At 46.5% G+C, this 19,898-nt stretch overlaps 1 protein-coding gene and 1 long non-coding RNA gene across 8 annotated transcripts in view; one reads left to right on the top strand and one right to left on the bottom strand.

Moving 5' to 3' along the window:
- Positions 1–2,491, bottom strand: part of ST3GAL5 (ST3 beta-galactoside alpha-2,3-sialyltransferase 5) — a 49,930-nt gene extending 47,439 nt beyond the window's left edge. The window contains exon 1 of one of the 5 annotated variants that reach the window (XM_023251839.2): positions 2,308–2,491. In XM_023251839.2, coding sequence (XP_023107607.2) covers positions 2,308–2,395 — 88 coding nt within the window. In that variant the 5' untranslated portion in view covers positions 2,396–2,491. The remainder of the gene's footprint in view (positions 1–2,307) is intronic. The other 4 variants (XM_045054518.1, XM_023251836.2, XM_023251838.2 and 1 more) reach the window with 4 other exon arrangements.
- An 86-nt stretch (positions 2,492–2,577) lies between these two features.
- LOC102901534 overlaps positions 2,578–19,898 on the top strand; it is a 30,175-nt gene continuing 12,854 nt past the window's right edge. The window contains exons 1-5 of one of the 3 annotated variants that reach the window (XR_006595716.1): positions 2,578–2,733; positions 3,900–4,044; positions 10,516–10,652; positions 11,946–12,126; positions 18,826–19,013. This is a non-coding gene — a long non-coding RNA (uncharacterized LOC102901534). Of the gene's footprint in view, positions 2,734–2,754; positions 2,975–3,899; positions 4,045–10,515; positions 10,653–11,945; positions 12,127–18,825; positions 19,014–19,898 lie in introns of those variants that run through there. The other 2 variants (XR_439967.5, XR_002154958.3) reach the window with 2 other exon arrangements.

A 19,898-nucleotide genomic window follows, 5' to 3' on the forward strand; every position in this document is an offset into this window, starting at 1 on the left:
TTCTTGATCTGAGTGCGTGGGTGTGTTCAGTTTGGAAAACTTGTGAACAGTACACTTACAGCGTGTCTACTTTTCTAGTATGTGTGCTATACTTTAGAAAGAAAGAAGGAAAGAAAAAGCTGTCCAGGTAAGACAAGCCTGGAAGTGTCTTTGTACCCTCTAACCTCATTGTTCCCCCACTCCCTTACACTTCTTCCTTGCTCCCCCTCTGCAGGTGTGCTTAAGCTGGTTCTCTCTCCTTGAGGAGCCCTACACGTCGTTATCCATATTTACGGCTTCTTCCCACACCAGGCTGGTGATCTGCAACCCCTCCCCATTTTGGATGCCTTTGCTAATTTAGGCCTTTCACACTGATTCAGCCCTTGCTTCTCCTTTCTCTGCAGTTAGGAAGTTTGTACCATCACTGTATATCTTCCCAACTGTTTTATTTCTGCCAAGGCTGCCCAGCTAGACTTAAAATCATGGAGCATGCCCTCTGGGAATGATCTCAACCCTCCACAGGCAGTTCAGATTAATTTGTTCCTCATGAACTAGAAGGGTGTGGAAGGTGAGTTTTAATCCTCCCAGGAACTCCTGGCTCCCAGACATCCCCCTTCGGCCCCCAGCACCTGGATGGACTCCCACAGAGAGCTCTAAACCTTTTTTATTACAGTCTGTTCACCTCCCAAGAGCCAACTTGCTAGATAAACTCCCCTCACTGCTGCCAAACAGCATGGGACTAACTTGGCCATCTGGGCCAAAATTATAAGCATTTTCAAAATAGGTAACCTTTATAAAATGACTTTTTAGAATATATGCCTGTTGGCCCTCTCACACTTCCATTAACTCCCTCATACCTTCCCATCTCACTCATTTCTTTTCTGGCTTAGAGGAAGAAATGGCTGCTAATCACAAATAAGGTCCATTTCATCTTACAGAAACAGCAGCACTCACATAATGGACAGACATGGAAAAAGAACCATGACATCTTGGTTATAGTGCTCTGGCAGTTCACAGCACTCTCTCCTGTCTAAGCATGTGTTGGAATTTAGGTGATCCTGGCTCTAAGACTAGAAATGTAAGACATTCTTCTAAACTGTCCGTCCGGCTTTCCGGATTACACAAGTGAAACCACAACCCATCATGTTTTTGAGTCTGTGCCCCTTCACTCAACAGACATGAATTCCTCTTCCTCACAGTTTCAGGACACGCATCCCTCTGTGGAAGAGGATTAGCAGTTATAAAACAAGAGGAGAGTGAGGCTAAACACCAGAGGGCAGGAGATGAGTCTTCTTCCTCTTTGTAACCCCAGTACTGAGCTGGGTGCTTGGCACCACAAGCAGGCAAGTCAAGGATGCGAAACGCAGCACATAAAACTATTTTCTCTTTTAAAAGAGCGATCCATAATTAAGCAAAGGCCACCTACACGAATTAAGACATGAGAACATAAAATTCATCTTTCAAGTCAGCTGATTTGTAGGACCCCTTTAACGGGTAAACACATTATTCGGTCAGAACCACTGAACCAGAGGCCTGAAAGGGACCACAGCCATCAGCAGCAGCTCAAGCTTCCCAGTAGCGACCAGGAAACAGAGCCCCTCAAGGGGATATGTATTGGCCAAGGTCACCCAGCTGGTGTGGGGTAGAGACAAGCCCCCGCCTCTCCCTATTAGCCCGGCATCTCTGAGAGATGCTCTCCAAAATCCTTGAGTTATTTACACACTAAAGGCGTATAATGAATGCATGCCTATGTCAAGTCACTGCTTACAATTCAGAGGAAAGCAAACGGTCACCAAAACGTGTCTCTTTCGTAGGGCTGGCTGCAGAGGGGGGCAAGGAAGGTCACTGGCGAATTTCTACGTACAGACGCCACACATCCCGCCTTATGGAAGGATGCAAAGGGCAGTTTTGGGAGCTGCTAGTTACACTGCAGAGGGTCCCCCAATCCTGTCCCAGGGAAATGAGTTAACTCGGCTCTGCTGGCTCGGAAGCTTCCAGCAATGAATTAAACCCCGAGCCGCTGCGGAACACCGGGGGAGAAAGGGCCACTGCGGTTGGACTCGACAACCTGGCGGTTCACCCCTGAGCCTCCACCGCGTCCACACTTGCGTGGGCCGCGGCGCCCCCTGCCCCGTCCACGCGGCCCGGAGCCACGACCCCCAGCCCGCGCCCCCGCGAGGCGCGTCCAGGGGCGCCGTGCCCTAGGAGCCGCCCGCGGGGCCGGGGAGGAGGCGCCAAGCCCCAGCCAGGCAGGGTTAAGGACTGATGGCCACCGCCGCCCCCAGCCCGCGGGCCCCGCTACGCCGAGAAGGGGGCTGCGCCACTTACCTCGGCCGGCAGGTGCCGCCGCCGCCGCCGCCTCCGTTCGCAGCTGCAGGGGACGCCGCTCCGCGCCGCCGGCCGCCTTCGTCCGCATGCTAGGGAGGGGGCGCCGGCCCGCCTCCAGTCCAGGGCCCCGCGCCCCCGCCCGCCCCCGGCGCAGCGCTCGCGCCCATTCAGCACCAGACTGTCCGCTCCCCCGCGCGGATGCGGAGGAGGGCCGCGGGCGGGGCCGAGCATCACGAGGACAAGAGAGACCAATCGGAGCTCGCGGGGGGGGGGGGGTCCCGCGGCGGCCCCGCCCCCGGGACGCGCAACGCCTCCACCCACTGTGGTTCGGGGAGCCGGGCGCCTTCGGCAGGACGTACCGAGGACAGTGGGCCCCCACAGCCCTCTTGAACTCTACGTGCAGTTAGGCGGTGGAGGGAACAAAAGGTGCATTTGGACTTGTTACAGGCTTTTACTGCGCAGAGGACTGGTAGATGCGGAGTCGGTGAATGAAGGGGCTTTTCGTAGTCACGTGCTTTACTTGCCTGCACAACCCCCCCAGGGCGACCACTGTTCAGAGTTCCTTGGGTCGTGAGACCTTGAGAGCTGCAGGAGGGCAGCCTGGGCGTGGGGGAGCGGGGAGGACTTGCAGAACATCTTTATTTTTGTTACACGTGTCCGAGAAAAGGTTAGTAGTGCTGATTACCTATTGGTATCAGATGGGTAATTGAGGCCCGGAAAGCATTAAGTGAGGTACCTAATTCATTGGGACATCTGGTGGCAGAGCAGGGATCAGAACCTGCGCTTGGAGTCCCCCTTTCCATATCTCAGGAGTCTCCCTTGAATCTGGAAAAGAAATGTCATACAGACTTTTAAAGCATAAATATTCGTGAATCCCCAAATTCAAGAATTAAAAGGAGTTTAAAGCGCTGACATGTTATTTCTTTAGAACACCCAAGGGTGTATAATGCGTCTGCAACATTTCTGTGCCTTGGGACTTGTTGACTCCTCAGTGAACTCATTGGTCTGCTTTCAGAATTTCCTTTTAGGTTACAGATACAGTGCATTGCAGTCATGTGCCTGTGATACCGGTTCTGGTTTAAAACGGAAGATCCTAGAAACTAAGCCAAATATATTTGTGAAAACTTAGAATTTTGTCGATCTTTTTTGCAACAGTTTCTTCAGGGGTTGCAAAGCACCAGAGTTTGGCAGTGTCTGTGTTCTTTCCCCAGTGGGGGCAGGGGGTGCTGGAAAAAAATGTTATATCTGGGTAACAAAGGTCAGGAGGGAAATCTTGGAAAGGAAGGGGGGAGGAGGGGACTCTGTTGTCATACTTTCCAAAGGGATTTTGCCATAAAAATGTTTCCAAGTTATTCTAAGGTGAGAATACTGGAGCATTTTGAAAATCTTAGAGGAAAAGCTGTCACTGGGAGATCTAAATCCAGTGGAGTGGCCAAGGCTGGCCAGGCAGAGCAGCTGCTGGGGTCAGGGACAGCTGCAGGGAGAATGCTGAGCACCTCACCACTTCTCTCTTGGAGACCTGCCCAAGGCCAGCCTGCTTGGTCAGACACTTTACCTCTCTTTGCCTTAGCTGCTCTTTCCCTTTCTCCCAGATACTTCTTGTCTGAAAAATGCTGTGAGAGCATTAAGGTTGGACATAAGGATCAGCCTTCCGGCTTGGAGGACTGGGTGCAAGGTGGGTGTGACAAAGAAAAGGAGCTCAAAACTGCCTCCTGTTCCAGCCTAACCGGACCACTGGTAAGCTTACCCTGCACCCGCTGCCTCATTCACCCCATTCACATTTGGTGAGAAGAGAAGCTGACTTGTGGGACAAGACAAGCCCTGACCTAAAACACCCTTTTTACTAGCTGCAGAGCCTCTGCTACTGTTCTGGATAGAGACAGAGATCCTCAAACCGTAAATTAGGATCAGCCCCTCGACCTCAAAGCCTTACCTGGAATCTCTTCAAGTCAGTGGCTGGTCTCAGAAAAGCTCAGGACCCTGACTAGCACAGTGGCCAAACTGTTGGTAAATCTGGGACAGCTACCACGATTTTATAATTCTTTAATTCCTTATGTTCATTACTTAGGCATTGTGTTACCCCAGCATTCATTCCACCCTTCCCTTCTGTGGTGCAACATGTGGTTTAGGTAAGATTGCCCTACTCTTAGCTCTGTGAGCGGGCTCTGACTGGTCTAGGTCAGCAGTTCTCAAACTATGGTCCATGGACCCCTAGGGGTCCCTGAGGACCTTTCAGGGAATCTCTGAAGTCAAAGTTATTTCATAATTATCTAATACATAGTTTGCCTTTCGCATTGATGGTGCAAAACTACTGGTGCCTTCACAAATCAGGGTAGTGGCACCGAACTGTACTAATAGCCTTCATTACCGCACTAATGGTAAAAAATAAAAACAAAAACACAAACACAAAAACTTTTAATTAAAAAAATGCAGTGTCATTTAAGAATGGTCTTGATGGAGCAATACATATTACTAAATTTACTAAAATCTCAACCCTTGAGCACATATCTTTTTAATATTTTATATAACAAAATGGGAAAGGCACATAAAACCCTTCCACTGCAAACCAGAGCCTGGTGGTTGTCTAAGGGAGAGCACGTGTGCAGCCGCAAGCTGAACTGGCTGGTTTGGGTTTTTTGGGGTTTTTTTTGTTTTTTGTTTTTTTCATGCAACACCATTTTCACTTGAGAAAGCAACTGACAAATTATGGTTATTTCAACTTGATTATTTGGTAGACATTTCCTTGACAATCAGTTAAGTGAGCCTGTCTCTTCAAGGAAAACAATGGACTATTTGTTGGGCCAATGATGAAAAAATTCCAGCTTTCAAAAGAAATTTAGAATTTTGGAAAACTTATTATCACCCTGAGACAGCGTCTCAATATTTAAGGACTTTTCTGATGTGACGAATGGTGATGTTAACAAATGTGACTTGGGGATATTGGGTCATGTATAATGTGCCAACATTTACAAGACCTGCATTTACTCAGTGAATCAGTGTTTTCCAAATCGCTAATGCATGATGTTACAAAATCACACATGGGTAAAAGATGAATTCTAAATGCAAGGCAGACAATGGATTTTAATTTGACAGTATGAAAAGTTTATAGATAAGGTTTTCAATTTCACAATGCAACAAACCTTTAAAGAGGAATTACCTCTTGTAGAATTTTGGTATAGTACCAAAAAAGATACCCTTTAAAAGCTATCGGGGCACCTGGGTGGCTCAGTTAAGTGTCCAACCTCAGCTAAGTGTGAAACCTCTTGGTTTCGGCTCAGGTCATGATCTCACAGTTGGTGAGACTGAGCCCTGTGTGGGGCTCTGCACTGACAGCATGGAACCTGCTTGGGATTCTCACTCTTCTTCTCTCTCTGCCCCTCCCCCACGCGTGCTCTCTCTCTCGCTCTCAAAATAAATAAAATAAACTTCAAAAAAGATCTATCAAAATACTCCTCCCTTTTCTAATTACATATTGATGTGAAGCAGATTTTCTTCATGTACTTTAACCAGAACAATTTGCAACAGATTGAATACAGAAGCAGATATGAAAATCCAGCTGTCTTCTATTAAGCCAGACTTAAAGGGACTTGCAAATTAAAAATAAAGGGGGGAAAAAGCCATTTTTCTCACCATCTTTTTGTCTTGGAAAACATAGTTGTGTTTTTGTGTTTTTTTGGGGGCTATTAGTACTTTTTAAAACATAATTATTTTTTAACTTGTTAAAACATGTAATTTTATTTTTATGATTTATTAATTTAAATTAAATTACATTTAATTTCGAATTTGTCAAATATCAATAGATTAAACCTCCATTAAAAAGATTCTTTAGGATCCTCAGTAATTTTTAGAAGTGTAAAGGGTCCTAAGACCAGAGTTTGAGACCTGCTGGTCCAAACCACCCAGAGAGATCCCATCCTCCTTGCCCCTAAGATTGATTCATGGGCGGCCATCAGAACCAGACTGATCCAGTCAGAGAAAACCTTAGGTATTTATTGGATGGTGGGAGAGAGATGCTCTCATCTCCTGCTAGACAGGAGTCAGGCAATAAGTAGCCTTAGTAGCCGCTGATAAGGCAGCCATTTTAGGCAACAAGAAGAATTGACCTTAGAAGAGAATCATGCTGAGGGAAGCAAAGACAGAGGTTAGAAAGAAACCATTGCCTTTATGACATTTTTGAGCTACTAGATCAAACCAGCCCTGCAGCCCATCCTACCTGTATATGCTCCAGTTTAATGAGCCAGTGAAGTCTCCAGTGGGTTAAACTAGCCAGACTCAGGTGCCCCCTTGATGCATTGTATACCTGTTTATGAATATTTTTACCTAAGTAGATGCCCAGGGCCTCAAGGTAGCATACTTTCTAGGGTTTATTCATTCATGAATAAACTTTTCATCATGTCATCAGTACAGGTTAGTGAAGGCAGAGCAGGGTCTGGGGGAAAAGGGACCTGACACAGACAAGTGGGGTCAAAAGTGCCAACAATACTTTGGAGAGCGATGAGGAACAGAGGCATCTGATCTTGAACAGCAAAGTGGTAGCAGGTTTTAACTTTCTTTTGCTTTTATGCATTTCTCAAATTGGACAACACAAGCATGTATTGCTCTTCTTCGAAGGAAAAAATAGAACGATATTATTTTTAATAGCCCTTGAATAGGGGCACAGGCTCAGAGAGCAGGTTGGCACCAGGAGATGGCAAGAGAAGTCTTGGGCTAAAATTGGGCTAGCAGGGAAGGAAGATCAGGGAGGCAGATGGGCCCGGAAAACAAACTTCCTTTCATTTACAGTTTTGCCAACAGCCAACCTCAAAGATTCAAGGGGATGAGCAAGAATCTCCAAGGGTTAAGGAATCATTAATTATGCCTCCGTCAAAGCCGTTGGAATATATGCAGCTCAGAGAGAGAGATTGAGAGAGACCAACACTAGATTTAGGTCAATACTAGAAAAGGCTTGAGAGATATCACATTAAGTGAAAACAAAAAAGGGGACACAGATTGCAAGCAAACTTCTATTATGTGGCCAAAAAAAAAAAAAAAAAAAGGCGAGAAGAGCGCTTGGAAAAAGAAAACAGTTGTGGCATTAGGGTAGCAGGATCATGAGTAATCTTTTTTTCCTTTGTAAGAGATGTCCTTTCATGTTGTTATAATGTTGTTTTTTACAATAAATAAAACTGAAGGGAGTCATTGGTTCAAATTACTGAGGTCTCAGAGGCTTTTCCAGATGGCCTGTTTCTTTTCGCCTGCCAAATGGCTCTCATCTGACACCAAGACAGGAGCTGTGCCTTCCCTAGGGCCTGGCATCTTCGAAGCTGTTAGGGGTGATGCCGATGTGACTATTTTGTAGGTGGCCAGAAGGAAAGGAGAGAGGGCAGTTGTAGCAGCCAAGACTGAGGCTGTGTGTGAGGCAGGGGCCGGGGGGGTGGGGGTCAGGGATCCCTACTCCTCTACCATCGGCTGGTTTGGGGGGGTTCCCTCCCAAGTATTGTCTTTGTATTTTTCTCTTGGTGAACTTCACCTGCTGTTTGGCTCCCATCCTCATCCTTCTGAGACGTTGTCCCTCCCTCAGTCCCCAGGGGCTGGGGCGCAGCTGCGGCCAACAGAATACAGACCGGCTGCTGCCCTAAAGCACAAAGGAAGTCAATCCCTTGAGGTTTTTCTAGGGATGTTTCCTGTGAGCAATCACGGGAAAAGCAGGAGTAAAACAAACAAGGGAAACATCAGGGGAAGGCTGTCTGTTGACAGGGTGGCTTAGGTTGAGGAAACAGTTCTGCACAGACGCATATTCAGGCACATGTGCAGGCTCTCATTCCATCCTCCCTTCACCCATATATTCATTGCACAAACATGTGCCAAGGGCCTATTATGTGCCAGGTATTGTGTGAAGTGCTGTACAAAAATGATTTCATTTTATCTTCATAACAGCCCTTTGAGGTAGGGTCTTCTTACCCCCATATCTTACATAAGGAAGTTGAGGCTTGTAGAAACTTCGGGAAATGAAAAAGTCAAAGTTCACATGGCTAAGAAGTAGCAAAGCTGGGATTGAACCCTGGCCATCAGACGCTGGAGTTGACCTAAGAAACGGTCCTTTCTCTGAAGGTCAAATGGTCTAACTGGAGAGAAAGACACTTTAAAACAGATGAACAAGCAAAACCAGTAACACAAGGAGATATAACAGAAGGACTATTAAGAGTCATGAGAGCATGGCGGGCGGGGGTGAGGAGGAGGGCCACCGGCTGGACCAGCCTCAGAGCTCAAGGACACATCTTGGAGGGGTGAAAATTGAATTTGGCTTTGAAGTATAAGGTGGGTATATTAGTTTAGGGCTGTGTTCATTTTCTACTGCTGTGTAAAAACTTACCACAAATTTAGCAGATTAAAACAACTCCAATTGTCTCACAGTTTAAGTCCAGTTACTGTGTAACTGAATTCTCTGCTCAGGGTCTCACGTGACGGAAATCAAGTTGTGGGCCAGGGCTGTGGTTCTCAAGTGGGCTCAGAGTGTTCACTCAAGCTCACCGGTTTGTGGCGGAATTTATTTCCTTGCAGTTACAGGATTGAGGTCCTTGGGGTTTTTTTACAAGCTGTTGGCCCCAAATCACCACCCTCAGCTCCTAGGGGCTGCCCATGGTTTCTTGCCATGTGGCCCCATAGAAAGTTCTTAACACAGATATTTGCTTTCTTCTAGGCCAGCCAGAGCACGGCTGTATGACTTTCTCTTCTACTACCGATAGACAAAACTTTCTGCTTTCCAAGACCTCATGTGATTAAGTCAGACCCACTCACCCAGATAATTTCCTTATTTTAAGATCAACTGGCTTAGGACATTAATTACATCTGAAAAATGTCTTCACAGCAACATTAGCTTAGTGTTCAATTGAATATAGTGTTCAAGTAGCATCCATCAGAGGCTAGTGATTTGGGGAACCATCTTGGAATTCTGCTTACCATAATAAGATTTAGCCAATGGGGAAGGTGAGGAAGATCAGTCTAGAAAGAGGTAACAGGATGAGCGAGGATTCTGGGAGACTGTTGGAAAATGATAGGAAAGTGAGCGCCATGTTTGCAACAACATGGAAGGGTGGATTCTGGCAAAATCTGCCAAGTCAAAAATCCCTGAGACGCTGGGGAAACTATTAAAAGCATGTTTTACATCAAGGCTGAGATGGCAGGAATGGGAGGACATCCCTCAGAGGCAGAAGCAATGAGAGAGTGGGAATCGAGAGAAGTGAGTCAGAGCCAGACTTTACCTTGGAGTCCCCATTAATTCTGGCCAAATGGGCCACAGAGATAGCAGACAAAGTTAGACTGAAGCAAGACGTCAGAGTACATTGGAAATCCTTATGAATACCCAGAACCTTCAAGTGATGGAAATTTTAGTGGATGTTGTCAGATCTTGCTCCCCAAGGGAAAGAGTGGCATATGTGCCATAGACTTGTTACTTGCCTGAAGATATCTGATTTTAGTTCAGGGTGAAGCCGAAAGAAAAACAAAAGTTCCCCCTGAGAATTTCTGACCAAAAGCCTGTCCTTATGCCAATTTGGGGCTAGAATTCATACCACCTTTGTGACCAAAATCCTTTTAAAAGGGTCTTGGGTTGGTAGTTCTCTTAGGCATCTATAAGCAGCAGATCACTTCCAGCTTAGACCTGAATCTAAGCCTAAGACAGTTACCGCAAAGTTCCAAGGAATTTGAGTTTGTATTTTTTTTTTTTTTTGAGAGAGAGCGAGCAGGCAAGTGCCTGAGTGGGGGAGAGGGGCACAAAGAGAGAGAGAATCTTAAGCAGGCTCCATGCTCAGCACAGAGCCCAACATAAGGCTCGATCCCACAACACTGGGGTCCTCGTGACTTGAGCTGAAATCAAGAGTCAGATGCTCAACTGACTGAGCCGCCCAGGCACCCCTGAGTTTGCAATTTACATCTGCTTTCTAAGGCCTTCTTCATCTCTTTTGTTGAGTTCTTCAGCCCTAGAACTTCTGCGTAGTTCTTTTTTTTATATATATAATCTCAAACTATTTGGTAAAGAACTCCTTCTGTTTATTCATTGTATCTCTGAGTTCCCTGAAATACCTTTCTGAGTTTTCTTGTATTCATCGATTTTCTTCATAATAGATGTTTTGAGTTCTTTCTCAGTTTGCAATATCCCATGCTGTTGAGTTCAGTTGCTGGAGAATTATCATTTTCTTTGCATGATGCCATATTATTGTGATTTTTCAGCATTTGATGAAATGAGTTTGCAACTTAAAATACCACATGTGGAAACAAGCCACTATTCATAAGTCAGCAGAAAAAATGAAATAAGGACTCAGACCCATCACACCGGCAAAGTAGAATTTGAAGATTCAAAATACCAAGTAAGTTTGTCCAATGTTTACAGAAATAAAAGGAGGTATTGAAAGTGAAAGTACTAAGAGCTAAAAGAAGTAGATTATTGATAATAATAACTCAGAAACAGGTAACACAATAAGAGAGAAGTAAAGATATAATGAGCATCAATTGAAAGATCGATACAAAGAAATTAGTCAAAATACAGCACCAAGATAAAAAAGTTCTATCTAGAAAAACTAAATAAGATTAAGAGACTGGTGGACAGAATGGTAAATCAAAGGTCTAGCACATGCCTAGTCAGATTTCCAGAAAGAAAGAAAAAATCGGGGAGATGATATAGGGGCAATCACTGAAGAGATAATGGCTAAAAAAAAATGTTCAGAATTGATGAAAAACATAGTCCCACAATTCAGGAACCCCAACATATGATAAGCAGGAACATTAAGAGAAATCCGAGATGCATTACAGTGAAGCTGCAGAATGCTAGAGACAAAAAGAAAATCTCCTAAGCAGTCAGAGAGAAAAGACAGATTCTTTATAGAGAGACAGCAATGACGCTGAAAGTCGCCAGAAGACAGAGGAAGCATATCTGCAACGTTCTGGGGGAAAGTAACTGTTCACCTAGAAGCGTATAATCTTGCAAGAACAGAGGCACAATAAAAGCATTTTCTGACAACAGAAATTGATGGACATCCCCCTACATAATGGAATTCCTGAGGGATGTACATTGAAGAGAAGGCAAATGATCTTGGAAGACCTCAGATGCCGGAAGGAGAGTAGGAATCAAAGACACGAGTGAAAGAGTTAAAAGTGAAACCTGATTCTGAGAAAACAACCACCTGAATGCATAAAACCATGAGAATCATTCATGTGTACCCTATGATTGGGAGAAAAATGTGTGTAGAGGAGCAATGGGAGATTAGATTGGGACCAGAGTTTGTAAGATTTGCCAGCCAAAAGTGTTTGGACTTTATTCTTCTAGCAGGAGGAAGATATGAAGGGTTTTTTTTTTTTTTTTTTAATTAAAGGATAAGATGGGATGCCTGGGGGCAGGACCAAGCAGGTGAGACAGATGTGTGAGGGAGGCTGGGTGTGAGACATAAGAAGTCTATGGGGACTATGCACCTGGAAAGTCCTATCTAAAGGGGACAGTCACTGCTCAGCTCTTTCCCACTACTGCCATGTGGGAATCGAGCAGCCTGTGTTGCTAGATCGTTAGAGTCTTCCAGAGCAGCTAGAAATCTGGGGGTTGGGTTAGTTTTGTATTTCTAAGTTTTTAAAATTTAGCTACAAATTCGTTTTTTTTTTTTTTTCTTTAGAAAATTGCATCACAAAATGTATGGTGACACAAAACTTCCACATGGAGGGCCTGAGGGTTTGTGACATCTGGACTGATAAAAGTGATGATGTGGAAACACTAATACCGAAGCATGTGCAAGGTCAACTTGAGAAGTTGGTCCCAGCTCTGCTGCCTCTTCAGAAGTTATCCTGTCCTGTCAGGTTTGGTTTTGTTTCTTTACTCAGGGATGCTCTCATATTACCAATGAGGCTGTGAAGTTTTTACAGGTGGGGACCTTATCTTCTCTGAACATACCACAAGATAGAGCACATGGCCTGGCTTTCAGAGGGTAGGGTAAACAACGTGGTAAGAAATTAGCGTCCTTCTTCCCGCTCCCCCAAATCTCATTCTCAAAAGAATCAGAAGTATCGTTCCTCCCTGCACCCCCTCAGGATTGCTGTACCCTAGGGATTTGTGTTTCCCTTGCCCAACCTGGAGTGGATGGCCTCCTAGAGAAGCTGAGACCTTTACCCAGTTCTCCTAAAATGCCCTAGGAGGTAAAGAACCTTCTAAAGAAATGCCTGAAGATGGTCTTGTATTGACCACTAAATGCCACAGCTGGGCAGGAAACTAGAGGTCCTGTGGTCAAGCCCATGGCTGGCCTGTATGTGATGAGGGCATCTCTGTGAGCCCTGGAGCCTTGGAGTCTAGAACCAGACATAAAGCTAAATGGTAACAACAGCACCAACATGGGCAGAGGAGGAGGCCCTTGACCTATTTTCCTATACCATATAAGGTCTAGAGTTCTTCTACTCTCACCTGGAAGGAGGAGAGAAATTCCAACAGTGGCTAATGTCAATCATCTGGTCAACCAGACAAATCAGATTTAGAAAATAGGGCTCTATTATTGCCAGTCCAATGGGCATCTGTGAAATGTTTATCGATGGCAGGAGCTCTACCAAGAATGGAAGGAAGTTGAGGGAGGTAGGAGAAGGGAGTTGGTGGAAATGGGAGAAGTGACCAAGCCTTTGATCATTAGAAACTCGTCACCTCTGCTTATCCTAAAGTGACATGCATCCTTTATGACCATTTCCCTAGAGTCAACAAGGAAAAATCATAGCTTTTCCCTTTTATATACACTTAAAATAATATTTTTTTTTACTAAAGTATAAGAGACCTAGCAAAAGTTCCAAAATCATAAATGCAAAACTCAATGAATTATCTCTAAATGAACATACCATGTCAAAAACGGGTCAAGAAATGGAACATTGCTGACCTTCCCGAAGCCTGCCTTGTGGTTCCTTCTGGTCACTACCCTCACCTTCCTTCTGTGATGGTAGCCACTCATCTGACCTCCACCCCTTAGATTTGTTTAGCTAGTCTTGGAACTTTACATAAAAGAAATCTATAGTACGGATTCTTTGTATCTGGTTTCCTTCACTCACGTTGGGTTTGGGAACTTCATCTATCTTGCTGCATGAGGCTTAGATGTGTTCATTTTCATTGCTGCATAGTATGGAAGTATCACAGTTTTTAAAATCCCCTTGATGGAGGGGTGCCTGGGTGGCTCTGTCGGTTAAGCATCTGACCCATGATTTCAGCTCAGGTCATGATCCCAGAGTGGTGAGAATCAGAATTTCCTGAAGTTCAGTTTCATGAATGCCATCTTTGTGATTTTTGCCATATTCCTGTACCACCCGTACTACCACTTAATATTTTTCTTTCAACTGTCTAACTTGTAACTTTTAAAGGTCCGCTTTAGCCTTACCCTAAAAAAATGACAGCTGTGAACTCATAGCTTTGATGTGTGGCTACCTTGCTTTTGTTACGCATTAAAATATTCATATAACTCTTCAAATAAATTGGTCAGTTGGCTACCCATGTGAGATATTCTCTATTGCCTCCTCCTGCTCCTTTCCCAGCCCTGCTCTGTGTGGGAAGCTGACCTCCACACACGGCCTCAGCCGGCTCTCTTGCCCTCTGCCTTTGCGTGTGTCTGGCTGAGAGGCACTGGAGGGTGGCTAGAGGACCCTAGTATTTCTCCCTATCCCAGCTGGCAGTTGGCTCCATTCTCTATCGAAGGCTACAGGTCTGGTCAGGCAGCCCTCTCTCACAGCCAATAGTCTTATCTCCTTGCCTCTCCAGATGTTTCAAATCCCTGGCATTTTACCAATCCTTGGTTCCTTTCCTTGTGCCTATCCCTTTATAAACGATCCCTTACTAAGCCTCCTTCAATTCCCCCCCCCCCCCCACCACCATCATGGGGCCATGATGTTTCCTGCTAGGAGGGATGTGGTGTCAAATACCACCAATGGCAAGCATCCACTCCTGTTCTATAGGTATTAGCTGAGACCCAGGAAGGGACTCACTTATCCAAGGTCCCCCCTACTGTGAGTGCCAGAGCTAGGAATGGTCTCCCTGGTTCAATGCATTTCTCACCGTGGATGCTACTCCTAGGGAAGAAACTAGTCAGGTCTAACAGTGTCCAAGTGTTCAATATTGTAAGTCCTCTTTCTAAGCCTCTCTCTCTTCCCTTCCCTGTCCTAATCCTTTTTTTTTTTTTTTTTTTTTTTAATGGGCCCCGGATCTAACTGGATCACAGCTGGCTTATTTCCTGACATATGCCATGTATCAGCCCTCCCAGAGCCCGCATCTTTATTCAAACACACCTGCATTTCACTTCTCTCCTTCAGTCATGAATCCTTCCCAGGAGAGGCCCAAAGGCCTGACCCACACATCTCTTCCTCTGTGAGCCTGCTGTGTAAACTTTTCCCCTCTGTCCAGAAATGATCATGCTTCCCCTACTCTCCCCTAGCTCTACCTTAGCACTGGCCCAAGTGGTAACAAGTTGTGTGTGTGTTTCTTTGACCACACTGTGACCACTTCTCTGAATGATCATGTGGAACCCCTTTGTATCATCAGCACCCACCCCTTAGCCTGACTCGGATCAGCCCCTCACAGTGCTGTGTTGAATTAAATTGCATTCACTAGGCCATCAAGAACATTAAAGCATGAAAGATGTTCCAGTGGGTCACAGATGAATTCCTGTCTCACTAATTTTTAATGGTTATTTATTTTCAAATGATATGCTGGAGATGTGGTCTGAGTTGAGGGTGGGGTCAGGGGTGGCTCTTCGCAGTCTCTTATTCTTCCCCTCTGAGGCATGCTGGAAAGGGATGAAGAAGTGGCCATCCAGTTTCATTACGGGTCATGGTTCTCCAGCGAAGGTCCTTAGGTAAGAGGCATTGGGCCTATATCCTGCTGAGTGGGTATGCATACGCTGTGTGCACGAGAGAGAAGGGGGCCCTCAGAGTGCTCTTTGAATCCCCAAAGGGGCCCAGCTCCAAAGAGCACTTTGGCCTTGAATGTAAAGGAGGTCTTGCTGATGTCCACGCCCGAGGTCAGGTTAACGCCCCTATTAATTATAAATTGTCCCTTCTCCTGGGTCTTTCCTCTCTGCGTGGATCTCCCATGGAGGCTTTAGGGAGGATAGCTATGGCTTCAAGAGGCAGCTTATCTTGGATCTAGGAGTTCAAATCCAGAGTTATGGCCACGTCCTTGTTTCTTTCAGACATAGTTCCTATGAGCATCTGCCCAGGGCCTGAGCTTGCAAGGCAGGTCTATTGTGGAGAGCATCCAGCTCCTATACCAAGAAGGGCCTCCATGTTTACCACTGACCATGGGCTCACCAATAAGTGAGTCAACTCCCAGCTTTGAGCACCTCAGCGACCTTGAACCATGAGCTAGGGTTGGCACATGTTGTCAGGACAGACTTCCTCAAAGGGGCCAAGCTCTTACACAGCGATCTTCCCTCTTGCAGGGAAATCTGGAGGTTGTACTGATCATAGAGCTGGTTCTCCAGGGGAGCAAAGAATCAGGATGGAGGGCTGGGTTTGGGATTGATGGGTACTACCCATCAGCCTGGTGTTTGCTGCACACTATTCTCTTCTCCTCTTTATTCTGTCTCACACAGAGCTGAGGGAAGAGGCCTTGACAATGGGTAGAAGTTAGGGGATCCTGATTATGGCTTCAACCCTAGCCAGTGGTTGTATACCCAAAGGAGCTTCCTGGTTCTTGTTCTCTCAGGCCATCTGGATACCCTCCCCTCTGCACATTACCCTGGCATACTGCCCACACCTGGGCTGTCACAGCCCCCACCCCACCATGCACACCCAGGAAGGGGCCCCAAACTGGACATTGGGAGCCCTGAGTGCAACTTTCACTTCTGCCAACAACAAGCACCCATGTATTCTTGGGCAAGTCCCTTCACCTCTCTGTAAGAGAGATACAATAATCCTGTAAGGCCCTCAAGTGTTTGTTACTTGGAGGATTAAGATAATGGGTAAGAAGGTCTTCAACGGATTCTAAAGTGCGATTAGCATTTATTATTATTTATTATTATTAACCTGTTCCTTCCTTGGGGCCCTGCTAAGTGAACCAAAGTATGAATGGTTAGTAATGAACTTTTAGCTTCTCTTTCCAGACAACTATTTGCACTTGTAACCAAGATGCTGCATGCCTACATTCGGAGAAAAGAGTAGGGAATAAATCCCAAGTTCGCAGGCATGCAAGAGAAGAGCATCCTCTGAGCAGGATGTCCTGCTTCCTTTACCAGATACTTTACTGGCATCACCAACTCCCCTCATGAGAGGTTGGACATTGTCATCTACATCAGGGAAGTCTTTGTGCAGAAGGCTGAAGGGAGAAGAATTTCCAAAGACAAACACTTGCTGGGAAAACCAACTTCCCAAACTTCCTTCGTTTGTCACTCGCTTGGTACCCAGTTGATGCGTCCATGAGACTGTTTTCAGCTGAAAACACCACAGCATTGGGAAAGGGAAAGAAATCTTTGCCAAATTCCCATGTTATGCTGGTTAAGGAGGAGAAACCTGCCAAAAAGTTTCCTAACGTTTGAAGGCCCTTGTCCTGTTTAAGGTGTTTGTTTTCATCCGGATAGGTTGGTGGCTGCTTTCTTTCTCTCTTGCTCAACTCTTCCTCCTGCGTTACATCAGAGTTCTTGTTTCCCATCCAAAGGGCTCCACCCCTTTTCTAGCAATTTCCGTTTTCTAACCCTCCATCCCCTCCTCCTCCAGTGCATACGGACACCGGTTCATCTGAGAGTTTCCCAATTGGTCTTGGTGCGACCTTCCATCACCTCTCACAGTGTCTGGCTCCTGAATGAATTCTTCCTTCAGTCTAACTCAGTTCTAGACGTCACTCTCCTGTTTCCAGACTCTCCTCAGACTCCTCATTATCTACCAAATTAACTTCCATCCCCTACAGCTGACCTTGGTTAGCTCCGTCGTTCCCATTCTCCTCAGTGCCTTTCTCGAACACTTGTTGGGCCCAGACAGCCTTTTTGAGCCTCCTCTATTTTTCCCTTACCTCTTCCTGCCCTACTCCCTGGCCCCGTGCCCTACTCACACCACTCTTCAAAACCTCTCCATAGCCTGTCTCTGCACATTTGTTATACCATTCCTTCCACCCAGAGTTCTTTAATTTACTCTTCACAGGCACTGCCCCTAACAGCCCATCTCAGTGGCACTTCCTCATTAGCCAAGCAAGCATGTGCTCATATGGTAGGGGTTCTGGGCAGGCTGTTTACCAAGGGACCCTCAAGCTGCTGGCCATGTCTTTAGATTTTTCCTCTTGGGCTACTCAGACTCCCCAGAGAGGAATCTTCCAGGCTCTTGCCTGGAGGGTGGGGTCAGGCTGCTAGTGTGTTTAAGCCCCAAGTGGCAAAAGGTGCTAGGAGTCCTTAAGTTTAAAAAATTAATGGCATCTGGGCGCCTGGGTGGTTCAGTCAGTTAAGCATCCACATCCACGTGGAGCCTGCTTGGGATTCTCTCTCTCCCTCCTGCCCCACCTCTTTCCTGCTAGTGTGCGTACTGTCTCTCAAAAATAAATAAACTTTAAAAGTTTTAAAGAAGCCTTTAAAAAATTTTAAAAAATAAAAATCAATGGCATCAGTCCTTGGTCCTTCTGTTTTCCATTCTGCATCCCACACTCCACTGTTATGGAGCCCCCCAGTCCAGAAACCCACTCTGTGACCCTTTCATGAGACTAAAGCTGCAGACTTCTGCTGGGGCAAGAGGGGCAGGTGCCCAGCAGAATGGAGTCAGAGCAGGCCTCAAGGGACCCAGAAAGTGCCAATAACTGCAGACACTCATAGATTGCTTACCAAGCACAAGCACTGCTTGCTGTGTGTTCAAAGTAGTTTACATATGTTTATGTATTCACATATTTACATTTACCCCTCAAACCCTGCTTCTCCTAGTTCTCTGCACTTAACCCCAGCCCCTGACTGCTGGTCCTAAGCTCCTGGGGCTCCAGCTTCCTCCCTTTGAGGAACCTGTGGTATGAAACATTCATTCTAGCTTTCTCCAAGTCAGGCTTAGGGTTGGGCTCAAAAGTCTGCCTGGTCAGTTATTCCTCATCTGCTTGCCTTCCTGCTTCCAAAATGTTAATGCTATTATTTCCTCATAACATCCTTTCTTAGGAAACATCACTGCAACTGTGTTAGTGGGCTAACGGATGTTGGTGCATATGGAGATAGTTGTCCACCCACCTGGCCCGGTACAGCCACCTCCCCGTCCTGAGTCCGGGACCCTCCCAGGGTCCCAGGCCCTATGGGCCTCTTCACTCGGCTAGTCCTGATCTGGAACCTTTATAAGAAAACCGAAATTCTAACTATAGCACTTCTCTGAATTCTGTACATCATGCTAGTAAACATGCTAAGGGGGTAGTGGGAACTCCCAAGTCTGTAGCCAGTTGGTCAGAAGCCTAGGTGGCCCGGAGACCCCCGAACTTGTGTCTGGCATGCGAAGTGAGGACAGTCTTGTCGGAGACTGTGTCCTTAAGCTGAGGAGTCTGCGCTAACCCAGGGTAGTTAGTATCAGAACTGCGTTGCTGTATTGCAGATACAAAAGGCGCGAGGAAGCCCCACTCCCCTGGGACTGCCATGGTAGCAGGAGTGCTGGAGATGAAGAGATCACAGAGAGGGCAAAGTGAAGCTTTCTGGACCTCACCTGCCCTTGTAACCAGGGCCTTCTCCCTCCACTGCCAACCCCAGAGTGATGAAGTCTGCAAGTTTCCCCAGGCCTCATAGGTACAAATGAGGTTGTATTCGTGACCTTACTTCTCAGTTTCTTCCCCACATCCACCCCTGCAAAGTGCCTGTGTCCATGAGAATTTCTAGGAGTTCCCCGGGTGGCTAAGGTTTGCTCATGAACAAAGACAGTCATCTCTTTCTGAGGTCTCCTGGACACTGCTGCTTCCATGGGATAATACCATTTGAGATATATTCTGCTTGCCTGTCCCGATTCTCTCCCCACCCTCCTCAGCCACGCTCGGTGTCCTGCAGCACTGACCTTTATGAATTGTATCATCCGGCCTATTTTGTCCTGACTTCTGGTCGGGTTCAGCCAGTGGAAGGCACTGGAGGCAGGGGTGGGAGGAGAGGGAGGTCAGTATTTATTCCCTGCTCCCTCCCTGTCCTGAGTTGGCTGATTGCCCTAAGAAAGGCTACAGCTCTTACCAGGTGACCCATATTGTGACCACTCCCACAAGAGTCCCCTGAGGGGGAGGAGGGTGGGCTTCCTGCAGCTGCTAGCCCTGTGATGCTTCACCACCCCTCGTGGCCTTCCCCTGGCACTGCCCACAGCGTCGTTCTTCGAACTCTCCTCAGATGGCCACGTTGAGATGGCCCTTGAGACCCCGACCACACAGACATTACTACTGTTTCCACTGGATGCACATCCTCAGGCCACCCTACCTCCCCCTGGACATCACCAATAATTCTACTGTGTCCTATTGAAGCGCAGCTGCCATAGCGCCAGTGCTACGCGGGCGGGAACATCTCTCCCTGCTCGGTTTCACTCTGCGAGAGGGGCTCAGAGATGTATCCGCTTGTGCCCACAGTGTCTTCTGGAATTTTGAGTGAAATAGTGCCTCTGTTTTACCATGCCTGAGGCTGAAGGAGGAGTCCCAAGTG

This window comes from Felis catus, chromosome A3 (assembly GCF_018350175.1).
Source record: "Felis catus isolate Fca126 chromosome A3, F.catus_Fca126_mat1.0, whole genome shotgun sequence".
In the NCBI taxonomy this organism is placed as follows: Eukaryota; Metazoa; Chordata; class Mammalia; order Carnivora; family Felidae; genus Felis; species Felis catus.